This window comes from Coenobita brevimanus, chromosome 57, assembly GCF_032717465.1.
Source record: "Coenobita brevimanus isolate Jiangsu-jjx chromosome 57, ASM3271746v2, whole genome shotgun sequence".
NCBI classification, from domain to species: Eukaryota; Metazoa; Arthropoda; class Malacostraca; order Decapoda; family Coenobitidae; genus Coenobita; species Coenobita brevimanus.
Window position 1 is genome coordinate 34,222,221 of NC_137010.1, and position 26,581 is coordinate 34,248,801.

General features: G+C 41.9%; 1 protein-coding gene across 1 annotated transcript in view; it reads left to right on the forward strand.

The window, feature by feature from the left end:
* The window catches only part of syd (JNK-interacting protein syd), a 466,678-nt gene that overhangs the window by 352,504 nt on the left and 87,593 nt on the right, over positions 1–26,581 (forward strand). Inside the window, exons 22-23 of the mRNA XM_080274254.1 lie at positions 11,846–12,005; positions 19,897–20,113. Coding sequence (XP_080130380.1) covers positions 11,846–12,005; positions 19,897–20,113 — 377 coding nt within the window. The remainder of the gene's footprint in view (positions 1–11,845; positions 12,006–19,896; positions 20,114–26,581) is intronic.

The following is a 26,581-nucleotide window of genomic DNA, read 5'->3' on the forward strand; positions in this document are numbered from 1 at the left end:
GTAAATACAAATAGGTAAATACACCCAATCTCTTGGAAGCAGATTTTACAAGAGATGTAATATGATCATTCCAGGATTAGTCCCGAGTAAATGACACCCCAAGCACGTACAACTATGATGCAGGATTAAGTTGAATATTATTAAACATTAATGGGTATACCTGTTGAAGATTTTGATAGGTGTAAAAACTGAGTCTTTGATGCATTAAAAACAACTAGATTATTTTTACCCTAGTCAGAGATATGAGCCAAGTCAGACATTAGGTGTGCCATAGCCTCATCCCTTGTTTGTTGAAGTAATTGCTGAGATGGACGTTGTGGGAATCGAATGGAAAGGTGAAGGGTGGAGTCATCAGCATATGAGTGGATAGGGTTAGATGTACAGCTTAGAAGGTCATTGATGAATAAAAGGAAGAGAGCTGGTGATAGGACAGAGCCCTGAGGAACACCACTGTTAATAGATCTAGGAGAAGAACGATGGCCAACTACAACAACGGCTATAGAATGACCAGAGAGGAAGCTAGAGATGAAGGCATAGATAGAAGGATAGAAACTGTAAGAGGGCAGTTTGGAAATTAAAGATTTATGCCAGACTTGATCGAAAGCCTTTGAGATGTCAAGTGCAATGGCAAAGCTTTCGCCCAAGTCCCGAAAGGAGGATGACCAGGAGTCTGAAAGGTAGGTGAGAAGATCGCCAGTGGAGCGTCCGTGATGGAACCAATACTAACGATCAGAAAGGAGGTTGTGATAGGAAAGATGCTTTAAAATTTTTCTATTAAGAATAGACTCGAAAACTTTTGAGATACAGGATGTTAAAGTAATTGGACGATTGTTAGAGGGTTGGGAATGGTCACCCTTCTTTGGGACTGGCTGAATGAGAGCAAACTTCCAGCAAGAAGGAAAGGTACAAGTTGATAGACAAAGGTGAAAGAGTTTGCCTTGGCAGGGTGTAAGCAGCGAAGCACAGTTCATGAGAACAACAGGAGGGATTCCATCAGGGCCATATGCCTTATTAGTATTGAGGCCTGTGATGGCAGAAAATACATCAGCTGAAGAAATTTTAATGTTAGCCATGAGGAAGTCAGAGGGAGGAAGTGATGGAGGAACAGCACCGGAATCGTCTAAGGTGGAATTGGAGGAGAAAGTCTGAGCGAAGAGATCCGCTTTATCAGTAGGGGAAATAACTACAGAGCCATCAGAGTAGAAAAGAGGAGGGAAGGATGATGAGGTAAAGTTGTTAGAAAGGTTTTTGGCAAGGTGCCAGAAGGAGCGGGAAGAATTCAAGTTAGAGAGCTGAGAGCATTTTGTTTGGATGAAATTATTTTTAGTAGAGCGAAGAACAGACTTAGCACGATTCCGGGCAGAAATGTATAAAAGATGTCATTCACGGGTGGGTTGGCTCTGGTACCTTTTATAGGCCCTCTCCTTGATGCGGACAGCATTAGAACAAGTGTGATTAAACCAAGGCTTTTGTGCATTAGTCAAAGGATATGAGAAAGGAATGTATGCTTCCATGCCTGAGAGAATAACCTCCGTAATGCGCAAGGCACACCCAGATGGCCCCTGGCCATGGAAGCAATAATCATTCCAGGGAAAATTAAAGAAGTACTGCCTGAAGGCCTCCCAATCCGCAGCTCCAAAGTGCCACAGATGACGTTTCTTTGGAGGGTCCACAGGACGTACCGGAGCGATAGGACAGGTTAAGGTAGTAATAAGGTTGTGATCGGAGGAGCCTAACAGAGAGAAAAGATTAACAGTGTAAGCAGAAGGAGATTAGTTATAAGGAAGAGGTCAAGTATGTTGGAGCTCTCTCCAAGGCAGTCAGGGATACGGGTAGGGTGCTGTACAAGCTGCTCTAGGTCATTAAGGATAGAAAAGGTGTAGGCTTGTTCACCAGGTGGATCAGTGAAAAGAGAGGAGAGCCAAAGGTGGTGGTGAACATTGAAATCTCCAAGAATGGAGATTTCAGAGAAAGAAGAAATGGATAGAATGTATTCCATCGTAGAAGTAAGATAGTCAAAGAATTTTTGATAGTCAGTAGAATTAGGAGATAAGTAAACAGCACAGATATATTTAGTCAGTGAATGACAGGAAAGCCAAAGACAGAGTGTAGAGAATTCAGAAGAATCGAGTTCAGGAACACGAGATCAAGACAAGTTATTGTGTATATATACACAACAGCCACCTTTGGCTTTGAAATAAGTATAGAGAAAGTAGGAGGATACAGAAAAGGGTCTGCTGTCAGTTGCCTATCACAATACTGTCATGTAATAACTTTTTTACTTCCATGCTCACTTCCCTGTTTCTTGACAGGGCTTTCAAGGAACCAGCAACCTTTCTTCCTTACTGTACCCTTTCAAGCACTTCACCCTCTAAACCTCCATCCTTACTCATCACACTACCCAAGTACTTGAACACACTCACATTTTCCATTTTCCCCTCATCCAACCTCACTGTACATTCACTGACTTCACTTCTCTCGAAGACCATATCTTTACTTATCCCTACATTCACCTTTAGGTTCCGTTTCTTACACACTTTCCCAGACTCATTCACCAAGCCTTGCAGCTCCGCTTCATCTTCACTTAACAACACAGTATCATCTGCAAACAACAGTACAGGGAGTTTCCAAATACTGCCCTCTCTCATTAGGGCCACTCCAACATCCACTGCCCTACCTTGTATCTCTTTTATAACCCCATCCATATACAGAATTAAAAACCATGGAGACGTGACACATCCCTGTTTCAATCCAACCTGCAAATAGAAATATTCACTCAGTTCACTATCTGCATACATTGCAGCCTTAGCACCCTCATACATACTCTTCACAGCATTCAGCAACTTCTAGTCTGCTCCATATATTCTCAATACTTTCCACAGTCCTTGTCTATCCACCCTGTCATATGCTTTCTCCAAATCCAAGAAGGCCACATGGAACTTCTGTCCCTTCTCTAGAAACTTTTTCACTAAAGATCTAAGAATGAATATCTGATCTACACACCCTCTTCCCATCCTAAAACCTCCCTGTTCTTCTCCAACTAATTCCTCTGTTGTTTTCCTATATCTGTCAGTAAGTATCCCACCATATACTTTTCCTATTGCACCAGTGACAAATGCCCCTATGATTACCACACACTTCTTTTTCCCCTTATCCTTTGTATAGGGGAATAATTATACCTGACTTCCAATCCTCTGGGACTCTATCTTCCTCCCAGGCCAATCTGCACATCTTCCACATCCATTCTACTACTATCTCTCCCCTGTGCTTCATTTTCATCACATACTCAATCAATTCCTGGAGCTTTCCCCATTTGGCTTTCTTCTTTGCTTCCACTGCTTCTATCCTACTGATTTCTTCCTCTCTTCCCACATCCCTCTATCTCCCAGCCATTCCCCAGCCGCTTAAACTTGCATTACCTTCATTCTCTGTGTTGAACAATTCCTTAAAGTGTTCTCTCCATCTGCTCACTTTTTCTCCCTTCTCCACTTGTAATTTACCATTTTTATCTTTCACTCCTCGACTAACTTCTTTACCACCCTTTCTAACTCATTTTATCTCTTTCCAGAACATTTTCTTACATTCCCTCCACTTTACACTCAGATTCCTTCCAAATTCCTTATCCACTCTCTTCTTACTCTCTCTCACTAATCTTTTCACCTGTCTCTTCCTCTCTACATACAACGCTTTCTTCTGTCTCTCAACTTCTTCCATGCCCCTGTTTCTCATCCACTCACTATATGCTTTGTCTTGTGCCACAGCTTGTCTCACCTCTTTATTCCACCATGCAGTTCCTTGCACCCTCTTGCATCTTCTTTTCATCCCACACACCACCTCACATGCTGGACAAATTTCTTCTGTAAATATCTTGCACACAGATTCCACATCCCCCATCTGCTCCAATCCATATTTATCCAAATGCTCCTCCACTTCCCTCTTATATTCTGTCTTTTTTAAATCCTCTTGTAACCTTTCCACCTTCCTTGCATATACTACTTCCTCATGTCCTTCCCTTCTTCTACTTCTCCATTTCACTTGGGCCTTGATTCTGACCACCACAAGTGGTGGTCAGAAAGTCCACTCCCCCAACCTCTATATGTTCCTGCATCCATTACACACCTTCTCATCCTTTCATCCACACACACGTGATCAATCATTGCCTTCCGTTCATTCAGTTCACCACCCACCCTTCACATCACTCCCCACTTTTACCTATGGATCATTTTGTGTCTGAAGATTATATTAGCTATTACCATCCCCCTCCCGGCACAAATGTCCATTATAGCACTGCCTTTCTCATCTATTGCAGTAGGCACACCCCACTCACCAACTACTGTACTCCATCCATCATCACATTCCCTACTTTCCCATTCATATCGCCAATCAAAAACATTCTCTCATTCCTTTCAAACTTTTCCATGCATGCTTCCACACTTATCAAGAATTTTTCTCTCACTCTGCATGCACCTTCTTGCATTGCCGCATACATGCACACAATCTCCCACGTTTGTAGTCCATCTTTCAATTTCACCCACACAATCCTTGAGCCAACTGATCCATACTCTCTTATATTCTCCTTCCATCTGTTACTCACAGCAATACACACTCCTTCTTTTGCCTTCTCATTCTCACCCACTCCTGCACATATATCCCATCCATACTCCCATTTTCTCACACTCTCACCTCTCCATTTAGTTTCAGTTAATCCACATACATCCACTTTCACACCCTCAAGCACGTGTACAGTCTTTTCCTCTTTCACCTCATCATTTGCACCCCTTACATTCCATGTCTTAATCCATACCATGTCCTTTGTTCGGTCCTTAGTCGTCACCTTTTTGTCAGTCCTGGTCTGAGGCTTCGTGTTTGTATTTTTAGTTAGTTGTTTTCTGGGAAGGGGCACTAACCCTCCGCCAACCCACTTGTTGCCACGTAGGGAACACGTGTTGGTTGGTTATAAGGTTACCATTCTGCTTTGTAAATGCATTCCTGGTTTACAGGAAATAATTTGGCTTGCCACTCAGTATAGAGCTGCCCTAAAAAGAGAGTACCAGTACACTAAGTGGGTGGATGATGGGTGCCCCCACCTACCAGCAAGATGTCACGGTCATTTTTTTTTTTTTCCATTCTGTGTCGTGAGTTTCTGCTATCCAAGCAGTCCTCCAATAACATATCCTACATGTGTAATGAGACCCACCTGTAAATGCAGTATATGGATGGGGTTATGAAAGAGGTAAAATAATGGAGAGTGGGATGGCATTGGTAATAATTGTAAAGGATGGAGTATCACAGTTCTTATGTATGTAAATGAAACAGTGCTGCTTACAACCAACAGACAAAAGCTTGGTAGAGTGTTGCAGTTTTTTAGATGTTTGTGAGTTTCATGCTTTGAGAATAAAGTGATAGTTGTTGAGAGAGAAGTTTGCTTCCAGTGTGATGTTACTGTAAATGGAGAAAGATTTGAATTGGTTGGAGATTAAGTACCTGGGTGCAGTAATTGAAAAGAGAGGTAAATGTGCAAAAGAAGTGGCAAGTAGAGTGACATAGGGAAGAAGTGATTTGTGCTATGAAGTCTTTGATAAGAAGCAGAGGTTTGGGTGTGGCAACTGCAGGAGGCTATGGTATGGCATGAAAATGAGAAGTCAGATCAGTGGAGATGGGATTGTTTAGGAATATGTTTAGAGTGAGGAGAGTGGATAGGGTAAGGAATCATGTGATTCATGAAACATTTGGAGTAAGGAAGTATTTGGATACCAAATTTGAAGAGAGTGTGCCTAGATGGTATGGTCATGTGGGGAGAGTGGCTATGAGTAGAATGGTGAAAGTGGTATATCTGAATGAGTCTGAAGATGGGGGAGGTGTGGTAGGTCAAGAAGAAGGTGGATGTAATTGTAAATGAGAGTGTGGGAGAGATGTATGGAGGTTGTTGTGGCTGTGAAACTATTAAGAGATTGTGCTGGCTGCAGGAATTTTTTGGAGAAGAGTGTATGACTAGGGTTTGGTATCCTTTTATATCTTGATAGTTGTTAGAATGACTGTTGGATAGGTGAGTTTGCAGCTATGTGCATATATATATATATATATATATATATATATATATATATATATATATATATATATATACACATACACACATACACACACACACACACACATATCCAACATGGCCGAAAATGTAAACACTGATGGACTCGAATTTCCAGGATTTGATAGAAATACTAATATCATGGATCTGGTTAAAACATTGATAATGAGGATTAGTGAACTTGAAAAGAAAGTGGACGTGTCTGAGAATACGGAAATTACTATACAGAGTCTGATCCAGTCCAATGAGATGGCAAATGAAGAAATCAGAAATTTGAAGCGTGAAAATGTTGAACTGAGGAGGAAACTAGAAGAGAGTACTAATAAAACAGAGAAGGTGAGTAGTGTATTAGAAGAACATAAGGCAAAGTGGGCACACGTAGAAGAATTACAGAATGAAGTGGTCAGCTTAAGAGAAACCATCCAGGAAGAAAGGGAAATGAACAAGAAAAAGATGTAAGAAAATGTAGTGAAAATACTGAAGAAAAAAGAGAAAATAGTGAGAGAAACTGTAGAAAGGAACAGATGCGTGGTAATATTTGGAAACAGGGAGGAGGAAGAAAAGGTTAGATTCGTGAGATTTGAGAGAGACACGAACCTGGTGAGAGGTATATTAGGCAAAATTGACCCCAAAGGAGACAAGTGGGTAAAAGAAATTGAGGAAGTAAGGAGGATAGGGCCTTATAGGAAAGGGGAAACAAGACCAATGAGAGTCAAGTTGACATCAGAAAGTTGAGTAAATGATATACTCAAAATGACCTGGAAATTAAGCAAAGAGGCTGGAATGGAAAATATTATAATAAGAAAAGATTTAAATGAAGAAGAAAGAGAAGTTTTAAAATCATTGAAGGATCAAGTAAAGGAAAAAAATGACAAGAGGACACAGGAAGAATGCAATACTTTTTTTTGGAGAGTATTGGATATGAAAGTAAGGAAGTGATATATAAGGAAATAGAAGCGAAGGAAACTAAGGGGGATAGCTGTGAAAGATTAGAAATTGAGGAAGTGGTACTGACAGAGAGAAGGAGAGAAGAGGGTACAAAAAACATGAAAAATAATTTAAAGGTGATATACACTAATATTGATGGTTTAATATCAGCCAGGCTTGAAATTAATGATTTCTTGAGAGCATATGAACCTGATGTCATGTGCTTTGTAGAGACCAAATTAAGAGAGGATATTGATGTTCATTTGGGAGATGGTAAATACAATCTGTGGAGAAGAGACCGAAAAGAAAAAACGGGAGGAGGAGTGATGATAGCAGTGAAGAACAACATAAATGTAGATACCGTGGAAATGGGAGAAGGCAGGGCTGAAGTGATATATATGAAATTAGAAACTGGAGAGAAAGTCAAGAGAGATATGGCGGTAGTGTATGTTCCCCCAAAGACGAGAGCATGGAATGATGACGAATACCATGAGATGTTGTCAGAGATGGCTAACTATTTACAAAAAATAATTGAGAAAAGCAATAATATAATTTTGGTGGGTGACTTTAACTGTAAAGAGGTGAACTGGGAGGAATGAGACTCTGGAGGCAGCGAGGATTCGTGTGGCAATACATTATTAAATATAATAATGAATAATGTGATGATGCAATGGGTCAGAGAAGAGACACGGTTCTGAGGTGAGGACACACCAGCAAGGTTAGACTTACTGTTTACCAAAGAACCCGATGTAATAGAATCATTGAAATATTTCTGTTCTATAGGAAAAAGTGATCATGTGGTCATTGAGTTCCAGATGATAATAGGGAACGTCAGGCCAAGAGACGAGCTTCATAGACAGGGAAGGTACAACTTTGGGAAAGCTAATTTCACAGGACTGAGAAACTTTTTTGAAAATGCGGATTGGAGAAAATTCAGAGAAACAAGAGAGATACAAAGGAAGTGGGATATCTTTCTAGACCTCTACAATTTGGGGGTGGAAAAATTTGTACCAAAAGTAAGAGGGAAAGAAAACAGGAAAAATGAGTGGTTTAATAGAAGGTGTATGATAGCAAAAAAAGAAAGAGATAAGGCGTGGAACAATTGGAGAAAGAGGGGCAACACCAGAACAAAGGAAGAATATAAAAGAACTAGAAATGATTACACAAGAATACGTAGAGAAGAAGAAAGGAATTTTGAAAAAGGTATAATAGACAAATGCAAGGATGAACCCAAACTGTTTTATAGATTTGTTAATGGCAAATTGAAACAAAGGGAAGGAATCACTAAATTGAAAGTAGAAGGAGAGGTCTACAAAGATGCAGCAATGCAAGCTGAAATAATGAACAAATGTTTCCAATCAGTTTTCACTAATGAAAAAGAGTTTGTGGAAGGGGAGGGAGTGACTAGAAATGTACCGGTGATAAAAGATATGTAAGTGGAGGTACAGGAAGTGTACAAATTATTGGAAACTCAAGATGTAATGAAAGCCCCAGGACCTGATGGAATTTCCAATTGGGTACTGAAGGAATGCAGAGAACAACTGGCAAATAAAATTCACAGTTTAATCATGTGTTCTCTGGAAGAGGGGAAAGTGCCACAAGAATGGAGGAGGGCAAATGTGGTACCAATTTATAAGGGAGGAAACAGGGAACAACCTCTGAATTATAGACCAGTGTCTCTAACCAGCATGGTCGCAAAATTGTGCGAGAGAATCCTGAAAGACAGATGGATAAAATATCTAGAAGAGATGAATATTTTGACTGAATGTCAGTTTGGATTCAGAAGTGGAAGGTCATGTGTTTCTAACTTGTTGAGCTTTTACTCAAGAGCGATTGACGTGGTACAGGAGAGAGATGGTTGGATGGATTGTGTGTACTTAGACTTAGAGAAGGCCTTTGACAAGGTACCTCATAAGAGACTAATGTGGAAACTAGAATATATAGGAGGACTGAAGGGGAAACTCCTGGAATGGATGAGAGACTTTTTGAGAGACAGACAAATGAGGACAGTAGTAAAGGATAGGATGTTTGGATGGAGGGAAGTAACAATTGGAGTCCCCCAAGGCTCATTGTTGGGGCCAGTAATGTTCCTGATTTATGTAAATGATATGGTAGATAGAGTGAACAGTTATGCAAGTCTATTGTAAAGATCTTGAGGAAGGTAGAGGTTGAGGAGGATTGTAAAATGCTGCAGGAGGATCTGGATAGGATACATGATTGGAGCCGGAAGTGGGAAATGAAATTTAACGTAAAGAAATGTAAAATATTGGAAATGGGTAAAAGTACCAGGAGGCCATAAATGAATTATTTGTTGGGTAATGAATTAATCACTAAAATGAGGGAAGAGAAAGACTTAGGAGTGCTGGTCCAAGATAGTTTGTCACCTGAAAAGCACATTAATAAGATAGTTAGAGACTAACATAAGAGTAGCATTTCATTATATGGTTGAGGAGATGATGAAAAAATTGATGGTGGCCATGATCTGCCCCAGGTTAGAATAATCAGCGGTAGTGTGGTCCCCACACAAAAAGAAAGATATAAACAAGATTGAGAGAATACAGAGAACAGCAACCAAAATGGTCCCCAGTCTGGCAGATCTGTCATATAGGGAGAAGCTGGAAAAGCTGGATTTGCCTTCCTTAGAGGAAAGGAGAAAGTGGGGAGACATGATTGCAGTGTTCAGGACCATGGTGGGAGTAGATAAAAAGATAAAATTGACCGAGAAGATCTGTTTTTATGGGATAAGAGAGCAACAAGAGGACACGGAATGAAATTGGAAAAGTCAAGCTGCTTGAAGGATATCAAGAAATATAGCTTTCCTTACAGAAGTATAGATTTATGGAATAGCCTGGACAAAGAGATCATCCAGTCTAAAAACTTAAACGAGTTTAAAGCTAAATTTGACTCACTAAGAAACAGCGATGGGAACCCACGAGCATAGCATATTTCGTGTGTATCTCAATTAGGTATATTGGGTAAATACATAAGTATTTGGAACGACTTAGACAAAAAGGTGGAACAGGAGAAAAACATTCATGTGTGTAAAAGTAAACTAGATAAATGTGGATATGGAGATAGGACAACACGAGCATCGCTCAATTCCTGTATACTACAAATAGGTAAATACAAATAGGTAAATACACACACACACACACACACACACACACACACACACACACACACACAGCATATACAAGCGGTCCTCCACATTCACTGATTCAACTTTAGCAGGTCTCGCAGATTCGTGGATTGCCCCTCTGTGGAGCCAAGATTCCGGTCATGGCTGCAAAACGTAGCGGTGTAGACGCTCTTATTCATTTTGCACCAAATGACTGTTCTCCCGCACTCCTCCGTCTCTCCCTCAGTCCGTGCTCTGCCACTGTTGCGGTTACTATTTGTGATATTTTATGCTGCTTTCAGGTCCCAGCTACAGTTTTTTAGGTACAGTATGTGCACACTTGTAAACGGGATGATTTGTGGCTTTAGAGGCATTTACGGGAGGGCGCACCAAATATTTGTGGGGGTCTGTGTCCCCTAACCATCGTGAATGTGGAAGGTCGCCTAGGTGGCCCTCCACATTAACAGGGGTTAGGGGACACAGACCCCCGTGAATGTGGAATTTCTGCGAATGTTTGGTGCACCCCCCCGTAAATGCCTCTACAGCTGCAAATCACCCCCTGTGTACAAGTGTGCACATACTGTACCTAATAAACCATATCTGGGACCTGAAAGCAACATAAAATATCACAAATAGTAACAGACCAACTGTATAAAAAAGTTTAATAACAAATAAGTTTGGGTATGGCTGTACTAAGTTAGGGTAAATATGTACTTGGTGACTTCCACAGACTCCTGCGACTGAGTACGTCTCATGCACATCCACGTGGGTATGGGCAAGTCATCAGCTACACATTTACCCCAGCTTCTTACGGCCCTACCCATTAAATTCAGAGATAACTCACCACTGTCCCTGAAGTTTTGGCGGACAAACTCTGACGACTTGTGATGATGATGGTGATGATGAATGTGACACACATGGGACAAAGTTATCACAAGTAAATCGCATCGCACAGTTGGGCGTTAATTCGCTCACCTAATAACACAGCAAGGCACTTTTTACCTTTAACAGGTGAGAGCACAATTATTGGGCACAATAACAAAGTTACAGGAGGTTTGGTGTGGCAGCGTAGAGGCAGCGAAGCGACTGCAGCAGTGGCAGAACACAGTCTGTGGGAGAGACAGAGAAGCACGGGAGCATGGTGGTTTGGTGCGGGCCTAGTTTGGCGCGAAATGACCTTCGAGCGTGCACACTCCTACACTTTGCGGCCGCGAACAGAGTATTGGGTTCACAGAGGGGCAATCTGCAAATCTGCGAGACCTGGGAAAGTTGAATCCGCGAATATGGAGGGCCACCTGTACTGTATAATTTTTTGTTGTATTTTGTGTTTAATTTTCATCTTTTACTCATGAGAAAGGTGTTAGTATAGAGATTAAAGACAGCAACTCAATATCCGGTTCGATGCCGAATATTTAGCTGATGGGGGTACTGTGCAATATCGGCAGTTTGCTTTAACTGGCATACCGGTGAGGCATGGCTGAATTACTCCAGATACTTTAGAGTTTACTGTATTGGTAAATTTAATGGCCAATCCTGTATTGCCCCATTATTCATCATGTCACATCATAATTTGTCTCTTTCTATTTTTTCATATCAGTTTATCACACTGTGTGCCATATTTTGTCTACACCAGTTTATCACCATGTGCCATCTTTCTTTATTTCATGTCTCCATCCCTCTGTTTCTTATTTCCATCATCCACCTCCTTTTGCCAGAACGGAGTGTGGTTGTGGAGGAAGTTGAGAAGATGTCGTCTGTGCTATCGACCATGTGGCTGGGCTCTCAGAGTGGCTCCCTTTATGTCCACTCTGCCGTCAGACATTGGAAACGCTGTCTTCACTCCATCAAACTCAAGGACTCAGTTCTGTCCATAGTGTGAGTAACCAACATTGGCACATTTTTTTTTTTTTTTCCAGATTTGCTATATCCTATAAATTAGCAAGGATACTGGAGGCTTAACCTTTAAGTTATGGAAAAAATTAATGAAAGGTACCATATGAAATGCAAATTTAATGATGAGACAACAGGACCCAAGTATCAGTCTGATATCTGCAGCTATATTTCAGCAGTGAAATTTTATGTATCAGCTCATTTCAAGGGACCTAAAGTACAAAAGTAAAATTTGGATAGACTACCTTACGTATCTTTCAAAAATTAGTCTAGTAATTAGTAAGGTAACTGATACGATTCCCAGAAGAGATATACAGTATCGCCGATATTTGCATTTTTTCCGATAACAAACCGATTTCGATATTTACTGTCGATATCAGGATATTGGATATGGATGGAAGAAAAATAAAAATTACTTTTGCTGAAAATTTCTTTCAGTGTTTACTTGATACTGCGTGAAAGAGTGTTGTTACCTTGACACTGTTTTGCAGCTTAATAAAGAGTCTTACAGGAACCCATTAAAGATTCATAATAATAATTGGGTGAGTGAGAAAGGAGAAAAAAGAAAGAAAAGAACTGATGACCAAAAGCAGTGAGTTGAGAGTGAGGTATACAGTACTGTGTACTGGTGATGTGTAAGTGTGATGGTCATGTGGGTTTATGTACATAAATAGTGTACACACGCTGTTGAAACAAGCACAGACTGCCGACGTCTGTTAGTTATTATACTATACACTTTATTTGGTTGTAATATTTACCAAAAGATGACAACCAAGGACCGGACAAAGGACATGGTTATCAAAACTTGGAATGTAAGGGGAGCGAATGACGAGGTGAAAGAGAGAGAGATTGTCCAGGTGCTTGAGGGTGCGAAAGTTGATGTATGCGGAATAATTGAAACGAAATGGAGAGGTGAGAGAATGGGAGAATGGATGGGGTATATGTGCAGGAGTAGGTGAGAATGAGAGGGCAAAAGAAGGAGTATGTATAGTTGTGAGTAAAAGATGGAAGAAGAGCCTAAGAGAGTATGGATCAGTTGGGACAAGGATTGTGTAGGTAAGATTGAAAGTTGGAATACAAATGAGGGCGATTGTGTGTGTGTATGCGCCAACACAAGATCGTGCAAGCAGAGTGAGAGAAGAGTTCTGGACAAATGTGGAAGTGTGCATGGAAAATTTTGGAAGGAATGAGAGAGTGTTTTTGATCGGTGATATGAATGGTAAAGTAGGGAATGGGAAGGTGGATGGAATAGTTGGTGAGTGGGGTGTGCCTGCTGAGATAGATGAGAATGGCAGTGTGTTAGTGGACATTTTTGCTGGGAGGGGGTTGGTGATAGCCAATACCCTCTTCAGGCACAAGATGATCCACAGGTATATATGGCTAGTGATGAGAAGGGTGGGTGGTGAACTGAATGAAAAGAAGGCAATGATTGATTATGTGTGTGTGGATGAAAGGATGCGAAAATGTGTTAAGGATGGAAGAGCTTATAGAGGTTTGGGGAGTGGACTTTCTGACCACTACTTGGTGGTGGCCAGAATCAAGGTCCAATTAGGATGGAGAAATAGAAGAAGGGAGGGACGGGAAGAAGGAGTATTTGTAAGGAGAGTGGAAAGGTTACAAGAGGATGAGGAAAAGGCAGAGTATAAGAGAGAAGTGGAGGAACGATTGGGCAAATATGAATTGGAGCAGATGGGGGATGTGGAAGGTGTGTGCAGGATATTCACAGAAGAAATATGTGCAGCATGTGATGTGGTGTGTGGGATGAAGAGAAGACGGAGGGGTGTGCAAGGAACAGCATGGTGGAATGAAGAAGTGAGACAGGCTATGGCACAAAAGAAGAAAGCATACAATGAATGGATGAGAAATAGGGGTGTGGAAGAAGTTGAGAGGCGGAAGAGAGAATTATATGTAGAAAGAAAGAGAGAGGTGAAAAGATTAGTAAGAAGAGAGCTGATGAGGAATTTGGAAGGAACTTGAGTGTTAAGTGGAGGGACTGTAAGAAAATGTTCTGGAAAGAGGTGAAAAGAGTAAGACAGGATGGCAGGGAAGTTAGCAGGGGAGTGAAAGATAAAAATGGTAGATTACTAGTGGAGAAGGGAGAAAAAGTGAGCAGATGGAGAGAACACTTTAAGGAATTGTTGAACATAGAGGATGGAAGTAATGCTTGTATAAGTGGCTGGGGAATGGCTGGGAGAGGGAGGGAGGTGAGAAGACAGGAAGAAATCAGTAGGATAGAAGTTGTGGAAGCAATGAAGAAAGTTAAATTGGGGATAGCCCTAGGAATTGATGGAGTGTGTGGTGAAATGCTGAAGTATGGGGGAGAGATAGTAGTAGAATGGATGTGAAAAATGTGCAGATTGGCCTGGGAGGAAGGTAGAGTCCCAGGGGATTGGAAGTCAGGTATAATTATTCTCTTGTATAAAGGAAAAGGGGAAAAAGAAGTGTGTGGTAATCATATGGGCATCTGTCTTCTTAGTATAATAGGAAAAGTGTATGTTAAGATACATATTGACAGAGTTAGAGAAAGAGCAGAGGAATTACTGTAGTTGGAGAAGAACAGGGAGGTTTTAGGAAGGGAAGAGGTTGTGTAGATCAGATATTCATTCTTAGATCTTTAGTGGAAAAGTTTTTAGAGAAGGGAAAGAAGTTGTATGCGGCTTTAATGGATTTGGAGATAGCATATGACAGGGTCGATAGACAAGGATTGTGGAAAGTATTAAGAATATATGGAGTAGATGGGAAGTTGTTGAATGCTGTGAAGAGTATGTATGATGGTGCTAAGGCTGCAGTGCGTCTGGATGGTGAACTGAGTGAATTTTTCTCTTTGAAGGTTGGTGACAATTTCCAAGTCACAAGTTTCCGTATTTCACCCAAAAGTTATCCCGTCATTTAATATCACATGCTGCACAATTTGTTAAGCTCTTGTACTGTTACTTGGCTATAGCAGTGGTGTTTCAGTGGCCATTCATGCACAAAATAGAACAAAATAGTTCAGTGAATATAAACACTGGCTGGTTATGTTGGCTCAGACATCTGACTGTTGGCATGTGTGTGTCACTGTGTCTGCATAAGATTCTCAGAGGTGGCTGTCACAGTTTTCGTTCTAGCAAAATTGTGACCAATTTTTTATAGTTATTACAAAAAAGTGATATATTTTAGGATTATGACAATATGACAGAGAGCCATTGACAGAGGTGTTAATGAGCAGTACAGAGCCCTCAAGAACAACCTCTTGAGAGTTACTGATGCAGTATGCAGTTGGACAGGAGGCCTACCAAGATGAAAAGTAACTTGGTGGTGGGAAGAGGGTATAGAAGCTGCAGTTAAGGAGAAAAGAAGGCTTTTCCGGAAATGGAAGAAGAGTGGTAACAAAGAGGAATACTTGGCTGCCAAACATAGGGCTAGAAGAGAGGTACTATAGGGCGAAGTCTGAGTCACTAGAGACTTGTTCTTGATAATGTAAATCGTGTGGAAAGGAAGAATATGATATGTATGGTGGTAAACCAGGTGAAGAGAAATAATTGGGGTATTACATGTGAGCAGTGTGTGAAGAAAGATTGAGGAAGGGTAGTGGTGAACAGTGGGGATATTAAAGATGCATGGAGAGAGCATTATAGACGATTGTTGAATGAAAAGTTTGACTGGGACAGGGAATGTTTGAAGTTGGCAGAGCCAGTGTTTGGCCCTTGGCCTTTGATTGCTGCTGCTGCTGTGAATGAGGCGATAGGCAGGATGCAGGTGTGGAAGGCAGCAAGTGTGTCTGGGTTGACTGCTGAAATGTTGAAGGCATCAGAAGGTTAGTCACTGACCTAATAAATATGGTTATATATGAGTGTGTTGTCCCAGATGATTGGCTGACGAGTGTAATTGTAATTGTGTTGATTGGGAAGGGTGATGCCCTGGAAAGAGGAAATTATAGAGTTATAAAGCTTTTAGATCAGATAATGAAAGTAATGGAGAGGGTTCTAGAAGGTATGATTAGAGAAAGAGTGAATATTAATGAGATGCAGTTTAGGTTTATGGAAGGAAGGGGGATCACTGATGCTATATTCATTGTTCGACAGCTTCAGGAAAAATATATAGGAAAGAAAAGGTAACTGTACTTTGTTTTTGTTGATTTGGAGAAAACCTTTGACAGAATTCCTAGAGAGGTGATGAGGTGGGCATTGAGAAAGCTTGGGATTGAGGAGTGGCTGGTTAGGGTGGTTATGGCCATGTATGTGGGTGCCCGCACCCAAGTAAAAGTGAATGGAGATTTGAGTGATGAATTTCCTGTTAATGTTAGTGTGCATCAGGGGTCAGTTTTGAGTTTCTTGTTCCTTGTTCTTTATCGTGGTACTTGAATCCCTCTCATGTGATTTCAGAAATGGACTGCCGTGGGAGATGTTGTATGCCGATGATTTGGTGTCGATTGCGGAGAATGAAAGGGAGGTGGAGGAAAGATTTAGGAAGTGGAGAGATGGTATGGGGCACAAGAGCTTAAAAGTATATGCAGATAAAACAAAAGTGATATCAAGGGTTGGTGGCAATAATGTCAAAGAAGAGGGAGAGTGGCCATGTGCAATTTGTCACAATGGTGTGGGAAGTAATTCCATCTTGTGCAGTGTTTTTGACAAGTGGGTTCATTAGAAATGTTGTGGTATTAGAGTTAAACTGTGAGATAATGCTGATTTTATTATTTCGGCATGTCGGGGAAAGCAGGTGAAGGTTTTCAGGGATAAAAACATTGAACTTGGTGACGAGTCTCTTGAGTGTGCGGAAGAGTTTTGCAATTTGGGAGACATGTTATGTGCAAAAGGTGGGGCTGGAGCTAGCTCTGTGGCTAGGGTGAGAAGTGGTTGGAAGAAGTTCAGGGAGCTGTTGCCTCTCCCAACATTGAGAGTACTCTTCCTATGTGCTAAAGGATCTTTGAATGCAGCATGTGTTAGGAGTGCAATACTGTATGGTAATGAGGAGTGAAATACTGTATGGGCAGTAAAGGAAGAGGATATTCGCAATCTCAAACGTACAGAAATGACAATGATTAGGTGGATGTGCAGTGCGTCCCTGCATGCTAGGCCTGGGGGGGCATGGGTTTACGATGGAAGATTTGAGAGGTAGGATGGGGCTGGAGTGTATTTGTGTTGTGATAAGGAGAGGTAGATTGAGGTGGTTTGGGCATGTGGAGAGGATGGGGGATGATAATTGGGTGTGGAATGCTAGAAGCGTTAATATTGGGGGTGGGGTTGTGAAGGGCAGACTGAAAAAGACGTGGGACGAGGTCGTGACCTCAGGGTTAAGGGACTGAACAGAGAGGCTGCCATAGATCAAGCAGTATGGAAAGCCGCCATTAGGTGACCAAGGCCGATGCATGCAAGCATGTTGGAGCCTTCAGTAATGAAACGAGTGAAACGACAGTATTGTGGTAACAACTCCAATGTATGGAAATGAAGCTTGGACCTTGTTGGAAGGACACAAGTCAAGAGTGAGAGCAGTGGAAATGAGTTACTTGAGAGGAGGATGTGGAGTTGCATGGAAATACAGACTGACAAATGAGGAAGCGAAGGAGCGCCGTGGTGTGGATGTGAATGTGATTGAAAGCATTAGGAGAAATACATTGAGGTGGTTTGGCCATGTAGAGAGGATGGATAACGAGAGACTAACGAGGGGAATGTATGCTAGTTAGGTGGAGGGGGGAGAGGGAAGGGGAGACCAAGGATGAGGTGAAGGGATGGAGTGGAGAAGTATATGAGAGAGGGGGGCATGAGCTGGGAGCAAGGCAGTGAAGTGGCATTGGACAGGGCGACATGGAGGCAATTTGTTTGTGGCCACCCCTTATGGGTTTGTGGTGTCTGGCAGTAGATAGATAGATTGATAGACTTTTGCATTATCATTGTAGAGATTTATCACATAGCAAACTCTCATAGAACAAGATGACAGTATTTAGCACGTGTTTGCAGCTAGCCGTTTTATAGCAGAATCAGACATGAGGAAGGGTGGGTGACGAAGGCACTTTGGGGAGGATGTGTGACACTCACCATGACTATCAAGGCACTGATAATGGGTAGGTGGTCGGTTATGGAGTTTGACGGGGAAGAGGGCATGTTGCTACACTCTGGAAGAATATTTTCAAGCCACCAAGTTCAAATTCAAACTCAGGGAAGTAAAGGCTTGATTGACTTGGATAGTAGTTAGCCTCTGTCAGACCAGGAGCATGGATCAGTGTCGATATTAGTTTGAGGTTAAAATTCCGCGTGATTAATTGACCCATTTCTCAGGAGTGCTATTAACAATTCCTCCATCTGTGTACAGTACTGTACTTTCTTTATCTTTCTTTTTGGATCCTGCTTCACCTCATCTGTTACCAATACCGTCCTAGGCTTGTAATAAACCAAACGTTTTTTTTTCCTTTGGTATTGTAATGTTGCCTGATTTGCTTCATTGTGACTTAACAGCACAGGTTATATGACTACATAACCTGTTTATTGTACAGACATTTCTTGATTGTTTTCCTGGCTACTAGAGGATGATTTATTGCAATTACTGTCATGTGAGTTTGTAAAAGTTTACTTGTCCGCCAACTTTATCTCTATCCAGACTTATTAAGTTACAGCAAAGTAAGCCATTGTTATAATAAACCTCCATTTACCAAATTTCAGTTATAATGAGCCAGCTGAACAATTTTATGTACTAAATAATGTACTAAATTATGTAGTGTTAATATCGGGGGTATGGTAGTGAGAGGTAGACCAAAAAAGACCTGGGACGAGGTCATTGAGCGTCACCTCAGGGTTAAGGAACTAAATAGGGAAGCTGCCATAGATCGAGCAGCATGGAGAGCCGCCATTAGGTGACCAAGGCTGATGCATGCAAGCATGTTGGAAGCTTCAAAAATGAAACTGAAAATGAAATAAGGTTCAGTATATATGGTGGATGCAGCTAATCAGTGGCATTAATCTAGCTGTGTGGACATTTGAATAAGATTTGATATGAGATAGAGTTGATCAGTGGTGTCAGTATACTGTAGCCTGGCCCACCAGTGTGTTAACACTTCCACCACTGCTTCACTGCTTTCATAAACAAGTTTATAGTTGTACTGTAAAGGAATTTATTACTTGTACAGAACTACAATGTATCTAACAAACTAGGGTACTGTATGTAACAAATCTGGATTTGTAAATTAGGATGACCTCAGTCAGTTCATTACATACAGGGTTTGCTGTACAGTGATCCCATGGTTATCACGCACTTTGTTAGAGCAGTTTTTGTTATCACTGTGAAATGAAAATCTGCATTTGTATCATTATCGCTCACCTGAGCTGGTTTCTGCCAACAATGATGGTGCAGTGTCAATGGTTTCTGATGGCTTTGAGGGATTCAGTGATGAGCTACTACTGGAGGAAGTAATCCCATGTGGTGGAGACCACTAACTCTCCATCCCCTAGCCTCAGAACCACTTTCTTCAACCCGATTTTAGGTACAATATCTGTATAGTATGTGTTTCTTCTTTGTTGTGCCATTTCATCGCTTTATATTAACCATGCCTTTGTGAGTTTTTGATACTTACCACAACAGTATGTATGTATTTATTAGGTCTAAATTGTTGTAAAAAGAAAAATTTGGACTTATGTTTTGGCTGTCTGATACCAGTTAAGAGAAATACTATAGGTTTCGTACTTTCATTGTCATGCAGTTCTGTTATCACTCACCATGTTTGGTACAAATTACAGTATGCACGGTAACCAAGGGATTACTGTAATTTCTTTTACTTACCTAGTTCCTGTAACAGCCTTATTTTTGTGGTTAATCCATTCATGCATACTCTCTTTCTTCAGTTGTCTTCCAACCATTCTTTACTCTGTCAATCCGTGTTTTGATCATCCTCTCATCTACTCAGACACGTCAAGGGTCGTGTACTGGCTGCTCTTGCTGACGGAACAGTTGCTATATTCCACCGAGGTGGGGACGGCCAGTGGGACCTGACCAACTACCATCTTCTGGACTTGGGCAAGCCTCAGCACTCCATCCGTTGTATGGCCCCTGTCCGCTCCAAGGTCTGGTGTGGCTACCGCAACAAGATCCATGTGGTCGACCCCAAGACCATGACTGTGGAGGTGAGTCATGCCAAGAATTGCTAGGCCTGTGAGAGTGTGGTTGTGTGTGTACAATGCCTTTTCTTTGTAATACATACTGTATTAATACGCTTAGTGGGTTAAGATGCCACAACCAGTTGTTGCTCATAAAGGTTTAGATCTAAGCTGTGGTTGGAGTTTATTATTCACACGATACCACTCCATGATACTTTTGTCTTAAATGTTTGGGCTAAGTAGCCTAACCCTGAACTCTATGCTCTTGGTGGAGCAGTTCATGATTGGATGATGAATGGATAGAGTAACTATATGGTGCATACTCTCTCATTTTCATTTCGTTTCGTTTTTAAAGGCTCCAACATGCTTGCATGTGTCGGCCTTGGTCACCTAATGGCGGCTCTCCACGCTGCAAGATCCATTGCAGCCTCCCTGTTCAGTCCCTTAACCCCTTAAACGCGGCCGTGTACAGTCGCGCCCCCCCGAGTGGCGGGGTTGTATCGCGGTCTGAGTACCTGTAGGAAAATATTCGCCAAAAATCAGAGATTAACCCTAGAACATTATACTTGGTATGGCAGATAGTACTTACATTCAGCTTTCTCCAGAGAGAGGTGTTGAGCCTTTGTGGACTACCCAAGGACTTGTGGAGACTTGCAAAGTTGGGTAACCAAATCTTCGCTTTCACACCTCCAGCAACCCGGTTTGCCCTCTACCACAGCCTCATTCTGTCACAGTAAACTTTATACTACAACGTAAAGGTAGTTAGGAATCCGTATTTGTACAATAAGCACTGAAAATAAGGCTAAAATCAACGGAGCGTACAGCCGACATGCAGTGTGGCGGCGGTCTTCCCGTCACTCAACAAACATTTCCATTTTCACCGCTAAAAACATGTATACTACATTATTTTCAATCATATTACTTCCCAAAAGATCACCACGGTGCGCTTTTTCTTCTGCCTTACGCCCGTCACTTTATTCTCGTTCCTGTCGGCCGCTTGCACTGACTCGGAAGAGCTAGAACTCGCCATAATGTCACTTTGAAAGCCTGCGGTAAACTGACGCTAAACAGGGGTAAACCGTGAGAAAAAAAGCTAGTGTTACAACTGGGGAAGCAAGCGTTTCCTATTAGCATAAACTGCTTGTGAGAGGAGAGCGTAGATTTACAGTTCTGAGCACTCAGAGCACTGCCATGTATCACAGCCAGGCTGGCAGGGGCCGTGGTGGGGGGGGGGACGGGGGAAAAACGCGATACTTGGCAACAACGGAGGTCAGTGGTACAAAGGTCAAGTGTGCTAAAAGTAGCTAAAGGGTGGTGGTACTGATAGACAATACCAGCTGGAGCCTGCCTGCCCGCGGTTATTCAAAATTTACTAGAATCGCAAACGCGACGCTCCGCCGTTATGTCCTTTTTGCCGAGCGTCGCAAACGCGACGATCCGCGTTTAAAGGGTTAACCCTAAGGTCACACTTAATGACCTTGTCCCATGTCTTTCTCAGTCTACCCCTCATAACCCCACCCCCAATATTAACACTTCTCACCTTCCTCACCCAGTTATCATCCCCCATCCTCTCTACATGTCCAAACCATCTCAATCTACCTCTCCTCATCACAACACCAATACACTCCAGTCCCATCCTACCTCAACTCTTCCATTGTAAACCCAGCCCCCCCAGACCTTGCACGCAGGGACGCACTACACATCCACCTAATCATTGTCATTTCTGTACGTCTGAGCCGGCAAATATCCTCCTCCTTTACTGCCCAGGTCTCACTACCATACAGCATTACACTCCTAACACATGCTGCATACAAAGTCCCCTTATCCCGTAGGGAGAGCCCTCTCAGTGTCAGAAGAGGCAAGAGCTCCCTGAACCTCTTCCAACCACTTCTCACCCTAGTCACAGAGCTAGCTCCAGCCCCACCTCCAGCACACAACATGAAATAACAAAACTCTTCCACACACTCAAGAGATACGCCAGCAAGTTCAATCCTTTCACGCCTAACAATCTCCACCTGCTCTCCCCGACACACCGTACACATAAAATCAGCATTATCTCACAGTCTACCTATGATACCACTACATCTCTTGTGCACCCATTTATCACAAACACCGCACAAGATAGAATTACTTCCCACGCTCTTGTGGCAAACTGCACATGGCCACTCTCCCTTGTCTTTGACAATACCGCCACCAACCCTAGATATCATCACTTTTGTTTTATCTGCATTTACCCTTAAGCCCTTGTGCCCCATACCATCTCTCCACTTCCTAAACCTTTCCTTCACCTCCCTTTCGTTCTCTGTAATCAACACCAAATCATCAACATACAACATCTCCCACAGGAGTCCATTTCTAAAGTCACGTGAGAGGGCGTCAAGTACCATGATAAACAACATGGGACGCAAAACTGACCCCTGATGCACACCAACGTTCGCGGAAAACTCATCACTCAAATCTCCATTCACTCTTACCTGGGTGCGAGCACCCACATACATAGCCATAATCACCCTAACCAGCCACTCCTCCAAGCCAAGCCTTCTCATTGCCCACTTCACCACCTCTCTAGGGACTCTGTCAAAGGTCTTTTCCAAATCAACAAAAACAAAATACAGATCCCTTCTCCTACCAATATATTTTTCCTGAAGCTGTCGAACAATGAATATGGCGTCAGTGGTCCCCCTACCTGGCATAAACCCAAACTGCATCTCACCAGTATTCACTCTTTCTCTAATTATACTTTCTAAAACTCTCTCCATTACCTTCATTATCTGATCTAAAAGCTTTATACCTCTATAATTTCCTCTTTCCAGGGCATCACCCTTCCGTTTATACACATTTACAATTACACCCTTCAGCCAATCATCTGGGACAAAACACTCATAAATAATCATATTTATCAGGTCAGTGACTAATCTCACCCCTGTATCTCCTGAGGCCTTCAACATTTTGGCAGTCAACCCAGACACACCTGCTGCCTTCCCCACCTTCATCCTGCCTATTGCCTCACTCACAGTAGCAGCATCAAGCAAAGGCCAAGGGCCAAACACTGGATCTGCTGGCTCCAAACCTTCCCTGTCCCAGTCAAACTCTTCATTCAACAACTGGCTATAATAGTCTCTCCCTGCATCTTTGATATCCTCACTGTTCACCACTACCCTTCCTTCATCATTCTTCACAGACTGCTCACCAATGATATCCCGATTATCCCAAAACTAATTTGCCACCTTAAATATCATATTTTTCCTTTCCCCATGATTCAGGTTATCAAGTAAAAGTCTCTGTGACTCAGACTTCACCCTGTATACCTCTCTTCTAGCCCTACTCTTGGCAGCCAAGTATTCCTCCTTGCTACCACCCTTCTTCCATTCCCAGAAAAGCCTTCTTTTCTCCCTAACTGCAGCTTCTACACGCTCATCCCACCACCAAGTTACTTTATGTCTTGGTGGTCCTCTTGTCCAACCGCATGTTACATCAGTAACTCTCAAGAGATTGTTCTTGAGGGCTCTGTACTCTTCATTAATGTCTCTGTCTATGGCTCCCTGTTCAGCCACCACTCTCCTCATCTTGCTATAGAAGGCATCCCTTACTACTTGGTTTTCAGCTTCCATACTTTCCTCCTAGGTACATAAGTCCTCTTTTTCATCACTCATTCTTTAAGCACCATATCACAAATCAATAGTTTGTGCTGCTATACACACTCCTCAGTTCCTATAACTTTAACATCCCTCACTAACCTCCTATCAGCCCTCCTAACCAGAAAATAATCTATCTGACTGCTATGTGCTTCTGCATATACTCACCAGATTTTAGAAATATACTCACCAGATTTTAGAAACACCCAATTCAAGAACACAAAACATTTACAGTTTGTTTATAGTGCAGGTGACCATGTGATGGCCTAGGGGTTTAGCAATTTAGCAGTTTAGCATCCTGCATTCACCCTACTGTAGAGGCTAACAAGAACAAGAACTGTCTTCTAACCTTCTGAAAGGTAATCATGATCAATTCACTTGCCATCCACTCACCAGCTAGCAAGGCAGTCATATTGGAGAAATGTTGGCTTGCGAGATTGCTTAGTCGTTATAACAGACGTCTGTCTCATACGAAATTCAATCACCCTTGTTAGGCTGGCTTCTCTTGCTGATATTTTGTTTCAGTCAAGATAAGAGTATCATAGAAGAAAACAGTCTTACATTACTTGTAGTGAAAAACAGGGAAAACAGTTGTAACTTTAAACAATACTGCCTGAAATTACAGCTACCCTGTATTCTTCAGCTGTTACTAGAGTACTTTAGCAATGTCTAAGCCACTCAGGGCTAAGCCAGTTACACTGCTGTAATGAAAATAGGATAAAATTTACTGAGTAGGGTCATTAATACAAAATTTGAAATTAGCAGTGCCTGATGGGCATTCACAGCAGCATCTGCCATTTCACAGCAGATGGAGAGATTATAGTGAGCGATCCTGTTTACCCTCTGCCTTGTTGCTCCCCTAGCAAAGCAATCATGATTGGTGATGGTGAATGCAACCCAGTGCTTGTGTGTGTGGGTATGAGTGTGGTGTGGGTGTAGTGAAAGAGGGAAGAGTGGGAGAAATCCAGGTAGGGGGAAAATAATAAACCACGTATCATAATCTTTTCAACCCAGTACTGTAACATATTTTATGGGGTAATATAATCTTGCTCGCCAGATGGTTTTATTCATTTCAGGAAACATCTTGCACTGAAGGGGTTGGTGTGGCGTGTGCTCAGTATAAACGCTTGCTTTAGCAGTAATAAAGAGAATAAATGCAGTTGGTTGGTTAGCCCACTCTTGGCAGCTTCTTTGACTATTCTGTTAGATAATAGGGTAAAGATGAGGAAGGCTCTCCCTCGCTCACCTAACCTTTCAACTGAAATTGATTGAAAATGTTTGAGGGAGTGATGTAGGATTTTGATATGACATTTAATGAGAAGAATTGTGTATATAGGGGAGTCGGGTGGTAGAATGAATGTCAGTCTGTCTCGGTACCTATCCATCTAAAATTTTATTTATCTAGCTCTCTATCTGGGATTCACCTTGGCATTTCCAGTGCAAAATTATGTTCTGATATTTGAGAATGGGGCTGCATTATTCTTGTGCTTCTCTTGGAGCTGTCACGTATCGTACAGTGGTACCTCACTATAGTATGTTGAGTGAGTGTTGCATGCGACGTGTGTGTGTGTGTGTGTGTGTGTGTGTTCTTACCTTACCTAATTGTATCTTTACAAGAATGAGTCAAGCTCATACTGTCCCATATATTAAACCATTTTTATCTTACTGTACATATCCTTAAATTTATTAATAGTTTCGGCACACACTATTTCATTCGGTAGTGCATTCCACTGATCAGTTGCCCTATTTGGGACCTTACATCTTTATCACCTATCTTTTTATGTAGGTTTTTGCCGTGTCTTCTTGTTGATGCATGCCCGTAGGTTATATATTCATTTATTTCTACGGTCTTTTCTTTTTTTCTGAGATGCATTTATATAGCATAGTCATGTCCCTCCCTTTCCTTCTCTCCTGTAGTGTTGGTAGGTTCAATTTTTCTAGTCTTTCTTCATAGCTTAGATCCCTTAGCCTTGGTACCCATCTTGTAGCTGCCCTTTGTACTTTTTCAATCTTATCTATGTGTTTTTTGAGATGAGGATTCCAGACTACTGATGCATACTCCAGGGTTGGTCTGATGAATGATGTTATTATCTTTCGCAGGATGTCTTCATTTATATACAGTATGTGTGGATGGTGAACTAAGTGAATTTTTCTCTTTGAAAGTTGGGTTGAAACAGGGATGTGTCATGTCTCCATGGTTGTTCAATCTGTACATGGATGGGGTAATAAAAGAGGTACAAGGTAGGGTAGTGGATGTTGGGGTGGCCCTGGTGAGAGAGGATAGTGTTTGGAAACTCCCTGTACTGTTGTTTGCAGATGATACTGTGTTGTTGAGTGAAGACGAAGGGGAGCTGCAAGGCTTGGTGGATGAGTTTGGGAGAGTGTGTAAGAAACGGAATCTAAAGGTGAATGTAGGGAAGAGTAAAGTGATGGTCTTTGAGAGAGGTGAAGTCAGTGAATGTACAGCGAGGTTGGATGGTGAGGAATTGGAAATGTGAGTACATTTAAGTACTTGGGTAGTGTGATGAGTAAGGATGGAGGTTTGGAGGGTGAAGTGCTTGAAATTGTACAGCAGGGAAGAAAGGTTGCTGGTTCTTTGAAAGCAGTGATAAGAAACAGGGAAGTGAGCATGGAAATGAAAAAGTTACTGCATGATAGTATTGTGATACCAACTCTAACGTATGGAAGTGAAGCTTGGACGTTGTTGGAAGGACACAAGTCAAGAGTGAGAGCAGTGGAAATGAGTTATTTAAGAGGAGCCTGTGGAGTCACATGGAGAGACAGGCTGACGGATGAGGATATAAAGGAGCGTTGTGGTTTGGATGTGGATGTGATAGGAAGCGTTATGAGGAACACACTG